The 12099-nt window shown below is 49.4% G+C and overlaps 1 protein-coding gene across 1 annotated transcript in view; it reads right to left on the bottom strand.

The window, feature by feature from the left end:
- Positions 1–1913: 1913 nt before the first annotated feature.
- The window catches only part of SPIRE2 (spire type actin nucleation factor 2), a 30440-nt gene continuing 20254 nt past the window's right edge, over positions 1914–12099 (bottom strand). The window contains 5 exon segments of the mRNA XM_075537026.1: positions 1914–2682; positions 3024–3139; positions 4022–4049; positions 4425–4492; positions 4663–4797. Of these exon segments, the coding sequence (XP_075393141.1) occupies positions 2460–2682; positions 3024–3139; positions 4022–4049; positions 4425–4492; positions 4663–4797 (570 nt within the window). The 3' untranslated portion in view covers positions 1914–2459.

The following is a 12099-nucleotide window of genomic DNA, read 5'->3' as shown; positions in this document are numbered from 1 at the left end:
GGGCCTAGTTACTAGGCAGCTTTGCTGCGCTTTCGCTCCTGACATCGGCAGCCCCAGACAGGCCAGCGCGCTCCTTGGTAGGTGATCAGTTTCATGGTGACCCTAGTGATGGCGTCTATTTCCTGGGCTGTGTTTTACATACGAACCGACCACCAGGCCTTTAGCCTAAGAAGCCTGCTGGCCGTTTAGAAGCGGAGTGCAAAATATTGGCAACACCCAGATCCAGGAAAACCCACAATCTTCGCAGACCCTGACTCTCAACAGCCGTATATGGGGTTTCCAAGGCTGTCAATCTTCACAGGAGCTGCTGCCCTTTTACCTGGTGCCTCTCAGGGACCCTGTGACTATAAGTACACCTAGACCTAGGACTTCTTCAAAATCAAATTTCTAAACCTCACCCAAGGACAAATCAGTGCCCCCAAGTCAATTCTGACTCATACTGACCCTGTAGAACAGAGCAGAATTGCTCCTTAGGCTTGCTAAACCTGTAGATCGTTGTGGAAATCGTCACACAGCCTCACCTTTTCCACCTAGAAGCACCTGGTGGGTTGAGCCTGCTGACCTTTTGGGTGGCAACCCAACCTATAATCCATTGTGCCAGGGATCCTCAAAAACTTTTTAAACTGGGGGCCAGTTTACTGTCCCTCAGACCCATTGGAGGGCCGGACTATAGTTTAAAAAATACTATGAACAAATTTCTATGCACACTGCACATCTTATTTTGAAGTAAAAAAAACAAACGAGGCAAAAACACCCGGCAGGCACGATAAATGTCCTCAGTGGGCCGCAGTTTGAGGACACCTGAGATTGTGCCATTGGAGTGCTGAAGATCAGAAGAGGCAGATGGAACCAGAGTTGGCACTTTGGTCCTTGGCTTGTCTGTAGGTGTGAGTGTACAGCCTATTTTGAATCAGTCTCTTGAGAAGAGATGGGGGAAAGTGGAGATGAGAAAGACATGGCATGTGAACCCCACTCAGGAGAGACAAGACCCTTTTTTTTTCAGAGCTCACAGAGAGATCCTATCCCTTAAACTGGGACCCTGAACTTGGACTTCTAGCCTCCCTGACCTGAGAGGAAACATGTAAAAGCCACCTATTTATGGTATTTCTGTCAGAGGTCGGGAGAGAGGGCAAGTGAAGCAGGTTGTGTGTTAGGCTGCTAACCACAGGGTCAGCCATTCAAAACCACTAGCTGCTCCACAGGAGAAAAATAAGCTTACAGATTTATAGCCTTGGAAACCCACAGAGGCAGTTCTTCACACTATAGGCTCATTCACCATGGGTCGACGTTGACTTGATGGCAGTTGCTTTTTAAATGGTTTTTTGAGACATCACAACCTCTTGGGCGATCTGCTTTGTCCCATTATCTTCTGGGGGGGGGGTGTCTCATTTTCCCCCATGGTGGCCTGCCCTCAGTCTGGACAAGCTGTGTATCTTTGACCAAGTCCCTTCCCCGGAGAGCCCTGGTGACCTCGTCTGTATGAGAAGACAATGGTAAAACTACCGGCTCCCACCCCATGTTGGTGGATTGAGCACCGAGCACTCAGTGTAAGGCATGAGTCTGAGAGCAGACCCTCCAGCCCCCAGGTTCCTGAAAAGCAGGTGGGCCCCACCCCGGCGACAGTGTGTCCCCAGGGTGGTCAGGGACCCGGGAGGCAAGGATTGCAAGGGGCCCTGGAGCAGGGGCCTGGAGTGTGCTGTCCTGATGGCATGGGCCAGCATCCTGAGGTGCGTACTGTGGACATGACTGGGCATCCAGCAGTGGGCAGGCAGCCCTGAGAGTCCAGCCATCATCTTCTGGGTACATGTCCCCTGCTGCAGGCAGTAAGCAAAACTAGATCACACCTCAGGCCACACCCCACACAAGCAGCAATGAGATCATCTTTATTCGGCCTCATATGGCCGTGGGTACAAACTTACAGAGCTGGTCCAGGGGCGGCCCCCAACTCCCAGGCCCTTCCAGGCTGGAATGACAGCCTGGTGAGGGGAGCCCATGCCTGCTGTGGGTGGCCAGGGAGGAGCAGGGCCAAGCCAGGGCAGGTGTGGACAGCAGGCCAGGAGAAGGGCACAGCAAGATCTGTCCCTGAGGTGTGGGGGCAGATGAACCTCAGTGAGGGCCCTTGCCAAGTCCCTGAAGGGGAGCTGCTGGATGCAGGATGCCTTGTTCCTTCCCCACGCTGGATGTCCACCTAGGGAGAACTCCAGGGCATCGCAGGAGGATGGGAAAGCAATGAGAGTTGAGTGAGGAGGGGGCAGGTCTTACCCCTGGCCCCGCTCTACCGAGAACCCTCCATCCTACTCCTGATCCTGAGAGGAAATGGCCTCCCCAGGGAGGGTCCTGAGGGGCCAGGAGCCATGAATATAAATATAGAGGCCGTGTATATATTATATAAATGTGTCTATGTCTGTAAATATGTACATGCACAGCCAGTAGGCGGGGCTGCTGTGCCCCAAGGGAGGTCACTGGAAATCCAGAGTCTGAGTGGAGGGAATGTACAGGGACTGGGTCTGGCGGGCGCGATGTGGTGTAGTGTTGAGAATGTCCACACTCTTGCGACTAGAGCGGATCACGTCGGCCACAAAGCTGGTGCAGTCGCTGCAGACACCCCTCAGGATGCAGCCATGGGCGTAGATGTGAGGGAACTCCTCCTCAACGCCCCGCCACTGGGACCCCTGCAGGGACCTGGGGGAAGAGGGTGCATTCAGTACGAGCTCCCCACCCCCACCACCACCCCTTACCACATACACAGTGGCCTCGTATGATGTTGCAATGACTAGATGAGCCCAGAGCAGGCTCCTGAACAGCTGGTGAGCCAAGCCCTGACTACCTACCTCGGGCAGTGTCCACACCTCAACTGCTCAACACCCCTGAGCCCCTCTGCAAGGATCTCTGTCCCTAAACAACTTTGGCTTCCCATGGCCTTTGGGCCCAGCAGACAGATGGAACTCCCCCCTCACCAGATCCCACATTCCCATGGGCTTGATCACAGCAGTGATGTCACCCACAAGAGAGCAGGGACTCACTGGAAGACGTCTTTTCTCTGTGCAGGCATGGTCCTGCCTCCTGCTGCCCTCTGTGGACTCTCAAAGCCCAGTGTGTACACAGGGATGTGTGCAAACTTCTTCGATGGCATCTTCATCTGCAACACCCGAAGGTTGAGTGAGACCCCACCAGCAGGGAAAGACAGGCATGCGTGGGGCAGAGCGCGCGCGCACGCACGCACACACACACACACACACGTCTGCAACCAGCACAGGCCTTTGGTTCGTGGACACGATGCTTCCTAAGGGCAGACACAGTGCCTTCTCTAACTGCACAGGAACTAGGGGCATGCCCTGTGCTCAGTGCCTCTACGCCCTTCATACTCTGCACTCAATGGGTGTTTGAGGCCGCCGAGGTGAAAGGTTTCCAGTTCCATGTCACAGAATGGGAACACAGGCTAGGTAAGGGGTTGGGAAACAAGCCCCCTTTGAGCAGTCTCTTGTTTCCGAGCTGGGGTGCAACATGGTAGTACATTGCTTATGTTACTAGTTCTTGTTCACTGTGCACACCTGCTTCTGGGTGGCCATGCCTGCTGTGCAGAGCCCCTCCCCAGGAACCCTGAGGGGTACACAGGGCCAGAGGGCAGGGCTTTTAGAGGGGCACCAGTCTGAAAGCTCGCTGCCGTCAAGTCGATTCCGTGTCACAGGGACTGTGGAGGTTGGAAAAGAACTGCCCTGGTGGGTTTCTGAGACTTGAAATCTTTATGGGAGTGGGCAAGTGAGTTTGAACTGCTGATCTTGTGGTTAGCAGCCCAGCACATAACCCGCTGCAAGCCCAGGGCTCCTTTGGGCACCAGCCTAGTGGCATGAAATGTTTAAAACCTGCATTCTTGGGAAGTTTAGGATTAGATTCTTTCTAGATGGGGAAGATGGGTGAAATGACTGGGGAGTGTGGGATTGTCCGATGGGAGCTGGCAGAGCCCCAATTATCCTGCCCCGTCCCCCCACCCATGCTGCCCCTGGAAGCTGTCACGGCTCACCTTTATGCTACAGGAAGAACACACGGCTCTGGAGGGAAAGAGTTGAGGAAGCATTATCAGCTTTGGCAAGAGGAGCCTCCTGGCCTCCGAGTCCTGGGGGCACACACCCAAACCTGGCTGGCTCCACCGCAACTAGCTTGCGGCTACCTCTGCTTCATGAGCCCTGCAGGCTTGCTCTCCTGCTCAAGCACTCCTGCATCTGGGTGGCTGGATGGCTGTGCAGTTCCTGATCTGGAAACCCACACCCCCCCCCTTGTCTATCAGGCCTTGGGCTTCACAGCTGAATGCAATACTCTGTTCTTTAGGGGCACAGCCAGTGCCACACCCTCACAGCACCTTCTTCCTGGACACCCGTTCCCCTGGGGGGCTAACCCATGATCAAGGGGCCCCCACCAAGACTCACCTCTTACAGAAGACACAGGTGGCGGGCCAGGAAAACAGCGGGAACTTGACTCGGCAGCAGCAGCAGATCTGTGGGGTACAGTCTGGTAGAACTGGGTTGGTTCCAAGCTCACGGGGCTCTCCTTTCTTACCAACCCCCCGGAAAGGAGGGTGCACTCCTGCACGCCAGCCCGCCCACCACTCTCCTGTGGCCCTGTCCAATAAGGGCAGCCAGCATGCCCCACCAGTGCCACCCTCACCTTCCCCTTCTTCAGGTTGTTGTAGAGCTCCCGGTTCTGCAGGAACTTCTCCATCTCAGCCTTCACCAGCACCTGGCGCACGGCCATCACCTCCTCCACTGTCAGTGCCAGGCTCTCCACGGGGTGACTGAACTCCTGGGGCGGGAGCCAGGCGCCCTCTCAGGACCTCAGCGAGCAGGCCTAGCCCAAATGCCTCTCTCCACTGAAGACCGTCACCTCATGGCCTCCCTCAGTCCCCCAACCCAACCTCCGGAGGTGCCAGGCTGTGCCTGGCAACTTCCTAAAACACCCACTCAGCATGGCCAGGCTAGAAGTCCAGGATGACTGTTGCTTTCGGGATCTGGGTCCTAATTTGGCAAGTTATAGACACCTTGCCCACCCTCCAGTGAAGAAGCTGGTGTTGAGATGCTGTTCCTAATCAAGAAGGGGACCACTCAGAAGTGACACCCCTGGCTGAGCCTCCAGGACTTGCAGAACCGTATGAGGGGTGTTGCTGGAAGCTGTTGGGTTGGGGTGATCCGTCTGAAGCCACAGATAAAGCAGAGCTCAAAGGAAGGAGCTTAACACGCCCTCCACTCACAACTCACAGAGCTCCCACAGACCTGCTTCACGAGAGCCTCTGGATCAGACCTGGAAAGCTGATCACCCCACCCTCCTATCTGGAGCTTTGCCCAGGACCTCCCTCCTTCCCCAATGTCCGCCACTTGCTCGGTCTGTCCTGTGGTGGTGGCTTGTGTGTTGCTGTAATGCTGGACGCTATGTAGCCAGTATTTCAAATGCTAGCAGCGTCAACCACAGTGAATCATTTTCAGCAAGCATCCAGACTAAGAACAGACCATGAAGAATAGGCTGTCCACTGAAGAGTAATTAGTCAAGGAAACCTGTCAGATGTGGAAAACCTCATGAAAAGAAGCAGAACATTGTCAGAGACAGTACCAGAAGATGAGCCCCTCAGGGTAAAGCCCCTCAAAATATGGCTGAGCAAGAGATGCCTTCTCAAAGCAGAGCCCGCCTCATGATGTGGACAGAGGAAAGTCTGGGGTCAAGTCTCAGGGACCTGGGGCACGACTCAAAATGAGAAGAAATGGCTACAAACATCAGTCAATGGCTGGAGCTCAGAATGTACAAAGTATGAATCTAAAGGAACTGGAAGTCATCAAAACTGAAATGGAATGTATAAAAAATCCATGATCTTAGGCATTAGTGACCTGAAATTGGTGTTGGCCATTTGGAATCAGCGAACCATTTGACTTCTGATTCTGGAGATGAAACGAGGCATGGCCTGGCAGTCGTTCCCCAAAAGGGCAGGTAAGTTCTATCTTGAAGGACAACACTGTGTGATAGAATGATATCTATCCACATTCAAGGAGATCCAATCAAGACAATGACTGTTCACATTTATGACCACCAATCAAAGCTAGTGATGAGGAAGTTGAAGAATTTCACTTAAGTCTTCAGTTGGAAATTGATGCAACATGTAATTAAAGTTCATTGATAATTCTAGGTGATTGGAAGGTAAATGCTGGAAACAAAGAAGAAGGAACAGTGGGGTTCTAAAGGAAGACTTTGGTGGTAACAACCAAGCCAGAGGGAGCTCTCATGAGGGAATTCAGTAAGGCTAACGACTTCTTCATTTCAAACAACTTTTTTCAAGAATACATGTGGACATCTCCAGGTGGAATACACAGAAATCAAACCGACTACATTCATGGGAAGAGATGATGGAGAAGTGCAACGTTAGTGGCTAAAGCCAGACTAGGGCTGACAGTGGAACAGACCATCAGTTGTACATATGTAAATTCAGGGTAAAGCTGAAGAAAATGAAAAGTCTGCATGAGCCAACACACCATCTTGATTATATCCCACCTGAATGTTGAGAACATCTCAAGAACAGATTTGATGACCTGGTAACCAAAGACAGGAGCCCTGATGAGCTGTCAGTTGAGATCCAGCACATCGTTCATGAAGAAAACAAAGGTCATTAAAATTCCAACAAATAGAGGGGAAGGGGAAGGTGGGGGTTGAAAGGGGGTGCCAATCACAATAATTGACATATAACCCCTTCCTAGGGGCACGGACAACAGAAAAGTGGGTGAAGGGAGATGTCAGACAGTGTAAGATGTAACAAAATAATAACTTATAAATTATCAAAGGTTCATGAGGGAGGGATCGAGGAAGGGAAAAAATGAGGAGCTGATACCAAGGGCTCAAGTAGAAAGAAAATGTTTTGGGAATGATGATGGCAACAAATGTACAAATGTGCTTGACACAATGGATGGATGGATTGTGATAAGAGTTGTACGAACCCCCATTAAAATGATTTTTTAAAGGAAATAGCTTAGAAAGCTTAAAAAAAAGACTGAGTAAAATATAACAAAATGTGCAAAGACTTGGAGGTAGGAAACCAAGTAAGAACAGACTCAGCATATCTCAACCTGAAAGAACTCAAGAAAAGAAACTCAAGTTGAATATTGAAAGATGCTGTGGGAAAAATACTTAATAATGCAGGAAACATCCAAAGAAGATGGAAAGAATACACAAAGGCACTATACCCAAAAGAACTAATCAACATTCACGCACTTCAAGAGGCAGCACATGAGCGAGAATCAAGGATACTGAAGGAAGACGCTCCAGCTGCACTGGAAGCATCAGCCAAGAGCAAGGTTCCAGGAACTGAAGGAACATCACCTGAAAAGTTCCAACAAGCTGAGGAAGCACCTGGAGCTCTCACTCCTCTACACCAGGACACTGGGAAGATAGCTTATTTGGCCAACTTGCTGGAGGAAGTCCATATTTGTACTCATTCCAAAGAGATATTCCTACTAAAGTGAAGGATAAGCTATTGCATTTAGCGCCCCCAACAACTAAAAAAGAGGCACATTGCCTAGTGGGCCTCTTCAGATTTTGGAGGCAACATATCCCTCACTTGGGTGTTCTACTTTGACCTATTTATCAAGTGACATGAAAAGCCTCCAATTTTGAGTGGGCCCCAGAACAAGAAAAGGCTCTTCAACAGGTTCAGGCTGCCGTGCAAGCTGCTTTGCCACTGGGATCATATGATCCAGCTGACCCAATGGTGCTAGAGGTTTCAGTTGTAGATAAAGATGCAGCGTGGAGTCTTTGGCAGATCCCTATTGGTGAATCACAGCGTAGACCGTTGGGATTTTGGAGTAAAGTCCTGTCATCCTCTGCAGACAACTCCCCAATTGAAAAACAGTTGTTGGCCTGTTACTGGACCTTGGTGGAGACTGAACGCCTCACCATGGGCCACCAAGTCACCATGAGGCCTGAACTACCCATCATGAACTGGGTATTGTCTGACCCACAGAATCATAAAGTTGGACATGCGCAGCAACACTCCATTGTTAAATGGAAGTGGTACTATACAAGATCAGGCCAAAGCAGGACCTGAAGGAACAAGTAAGCTGCATGAAGAAGTGGCCCAAATGCCCAGAGTCTCCACTCCTGTCACATTGCCTCCTTTCTCCCAGTCTGCACCTATGGCCTCCTGGGGAGTTCCTTACCATACTTTAAGTGAAGACCAAAAAAATCATGCTTGGTTTACGGATGGCTCTGCACGATATGCAGGTGCCACTCGTAAGTGGACAGCAGCAGCACTACAGCCCCTTTCTGGGATCTCCCTACAGGACAGTGGTGAAGGGAAATCTTCCCAATGGGCAGAACTTCAAGCAGTGCACCTGGCCATTCAGTTTGCATATAAGGAAAAATGGCCAGATGTGAGACTATATACTGATTCATGGGCTGTGGCTAATGGCTTGGCTGGTTGGTCAGGGAATTGGAAGGACCATGATTGGAAAATTGGTGACAAGGAGGTGTGGGGAAGAGGTATGTGGATAGACCTCTCTGAATGGGCCAAGAAAGTAAAGTTAATTGTATGTCACGTGAACGCTCACCAAAGGATCACCTCTGAAGAGGAGGACTTTAATAATCAAGTGGATGAGATGACACGCGCTGTGGAGACTGGTCCTCCTCTTTCCTCTGCCACCCCCGTTATCGCCCAATGGGCACATGAACAAAGTGGACATGGTGGCAGGGATGGAGGTTATGCATGGGCACAACAACATGGACTTCCACTCACCAAGGCTGACTTGGCCACTGCCACTGCTGAAGGCCCCATTTGCCAGCAGCAGAAACCAACATTAAGTCCAAGATATAGGACAATTCCTTGGGGAGATCAACCAGCAACTGGTGGCAGGTTGATTGCATAGGACCACTTCCATCATGGAGGGGACAGCGTTTTGTTCTTACTGGAATAGACACCTACTCTGGATATGGATTTGCCTTCCCTGCACATGATGCTTCTGCCAAAACTACTATTCGTGGACTTACAGAATGCCTCATCCACTGGCCTGGCATCCCACATAGCATTGCTTCGGATCAAGGAACTCACTTTACAGCAAATACAGTGCGGCAATGGGCCCATTCCCATGGAATCCACTGGTCGTATCATGTTCCTCATCATCCTGAAGCTGCCGGCTTGGTAGAACGATGGAATGGGCTCCTAAAGACACAATTAAGGCACCAACTAGGTGGCAACAACTTGCGGGGCTGGGCAATGTTCTCCAGGAAGCTGTATACACTCTAAACCAGCGGCCAATATATGGTGCTGTGTCTCCAATAGCCAGAATTCATGGGTCCAGGAACCAAGGGGTGGAAGCTGGAGTGGCCCCACTCACTATCACTCCTAGTGATCCACTTGCAGCATTTTTGCTTCCTGTCCCAGCAACCCTGTGTTCCTCAGGCCTGGAGGTCCTGGTCCCGAAGGAAGGAACTCTCCCACCTGGAAACACAGCACAGATTCCACTGAACTGGCAGCTGAGAATGCCCCCTGGGCACTTTGGGCTTCTCATGCCTTTGGATCAACAGGTCAGGAAGGGTGTCACTATACTAAGTGGTGTGATTGATCCTGATTACCAAGGAGAAATTGGACTGGTGTTACATAATGGAGGTAAAGAGGAATATGTCTGGAATCCAGGAGATCCCATAGGCCAACTCTTAGTGCTACCATGCCCTGTGATTAAAGTAAATGGTAAGTAACCAATCCTGACAGGACTTATAATGACCCAGACCCCTCAGGAATGAAGGTCTGGGTCACTCTGCCAGGCAAAAAACCACAGCAAGCTGAGGTGCTTGCTGAGGGCAAAGATAATACAGAATGGGTAGTAGAAGGTAGTTCTACCTATCAGTTACGACCACATGATCTATTGCAAAAGCGAGGTTTGTAATTGTCAGTGTATTTTTTATGTGATTATTGCATATATTTCCTTTGTTAAAGTATGATATACCAGATACAATTTGACTCAGTGTGTTTTCATTTATATGTATGATAGATGATTGATGATAAGTGTAAGTGTGATTTCATCAATGTCTGGAAATTATATAAGTATATATGGCTAAAGAATTGTGTACAGGTGCCAGATTCACAAGGGGTGGATTGCGATAGTTTATTGTGCCAGCCTGGCCGATAAACACAAGGGGGATTAATTGAAGGGCAGAGAGATAAATGGCTCATGAGCCTCGCCTTCCTTGTCGCTCGTTCTTTAATTATCGGACCAGCGTGCGGCTGCCTTGCTTGTTCTGTGGCTCAATTTAAAGGGTACACTACCTGTGGGATGCTTAGCCTGTGTCACTGTAAGTTGAGGTCCCTTTAAGCCCACACAATTGGAATGTACATCTCTGGAGCTGAGGACCGATGGTTGGTGACAGTCGGTGACCTGCCTTGCTGTTTGCTGCCTGGGTATATATAGCCCAGCTCTTTCTATAGAGGAGGAACTGGCGACCCTCAAGACTTAAAGGACTACTAGTGTCTCACTGCTTTATAATTTATAATTTAACTGTTCATTTCTTGGATTATATATCTATCTGTATATAATTTAACGGTTCATTTCTTGTGAATATATATATATATATATATATATATATATATATATATATATATATATATATATTTACTAGAATCTGGTTTTGTCTCTTTAGAGCACCCTGTCCAACACAAAAGGTGACCCAAGAGAATGCTCAAATTGCAGAACAATATCATAGTAAAATGTTTCTGAAGATCATCCAACAATGGTTACAGCAATTCGGAAGAGGTTGTGAACAAAGGTGATCATTAGAGATGCCAGGTGGATCTCAGCTGAAAACAGAGAGCACCAGAAAGATGTTTACTGTGTTTTATTAATTATGCCAAGACATTCAACCGTGGATCATAAAAAACTGTGGATAGCCTTGAGAAGGATAAGAATCCTTCATGCAGAACCTGTGCAAAAATCAAGAGGCAGCTGTGGGAACAGTGCATGGTTTAAACTCAGGAAAGGTGTGTGTCAGGGTGGTGTCCTCTAACCCTCCTTGTTCAAGCTGTGTGCTGAGCAAATCATCAGAAAAGCAGATGATATGAAGAGTGTGGCATCAGGATTGGAAGAAGGCTTGTTAACAACCTGGGATATGCAGATGACACACCTTGCTTGCTGAAAGTGAGGAAGACTTGAAACCCTTGCTGTGAAGATCAAGGATCACAGCTTTCAGTACGGATTAGAACTCAATATAAAGAATACCTGAATCCTCACAACTGGACCAGTAGGCAACATCGTGATAAACGGGAAAAGTGGGAGTTGTCAAGGATTTGTCTTGCTTGGATTCACAATCCAGGATCATGGAAGCAGCAGCCACGAGATCAAAGGAAGCATTAGGTAAACCTGCCGCACAAGATCTCTTGGAAGTGTTGAAGAGCAAGGATGAGATTTTGAGACTAAGGTGTGCCTGACCCCAACCGTAGTTATTTTCAGTTGCTTCATATGCATGTGAAAGTCAGACGTTGACTAGGGAAGACCAACAATCAATGAGTTTGAACTATAGTGCCTGCGAAGACTATTGAAAGTACCATGGAAAAAGTATGGCCAGAAGGCTCCTTAGAGGCAAGGATGGCAAGAATTTGTCTCATACTTTGGACATGTAGTCAAGAGAGACCAGTCCCTGAAGGACATCATGCTTGGTACAGTAGCTGGGCAACAAAAAAGAAGGGACTTGACAAGATGGATGGGCACTGGCTGTGACAATGGGCTTCAACAGAGGGCAGCAGAGAGGATGGCTCGGGATAAGGTGGCTTTGTGTCTGTTGGGCACAGGTTCGCTATGGGTCAGAACTAACCAAAGACACCTAACAACAACTACATCCCATTTAAGGACAATATGCAGTGAGGCTGGGGTGGGGTATGGGGTGGGGTGTGTGTGTGTTTGTTTTCAAAATATCCAAGTATCAGACCCTCACAATCACTGAACCAAGAGTTCCCAACTGAGGGAGCAGGTGCTGAGAAGTAAGTGCCAGTGGTAGTGGGACTGGGGGCCAAGGTCTTGCGACCTTCAAAGAAACATAGGCCTGGCGTCTGTCACTGTCACAGTCCTACACAACTTCTTGAGACAC

This window comes from Tenrec ecaudatus, chromosome 18 (genome assembly GCF_050624435.1).
Source record: "Tenrec ecaudatus isolate mTenEca1 chromosome 18, mTenEca1.hap1, whole genome shotgun sequence".
Lineage (NCBI taxonomy): Eukaryota > Metazoa > Chordata > Mammalia > Afrosoricida > Tenrecidae > Tenrec > Tenrec ecaudatus.
This window is presented reverse-complemented; position numbering and strand designations above follow the sequence as displayed.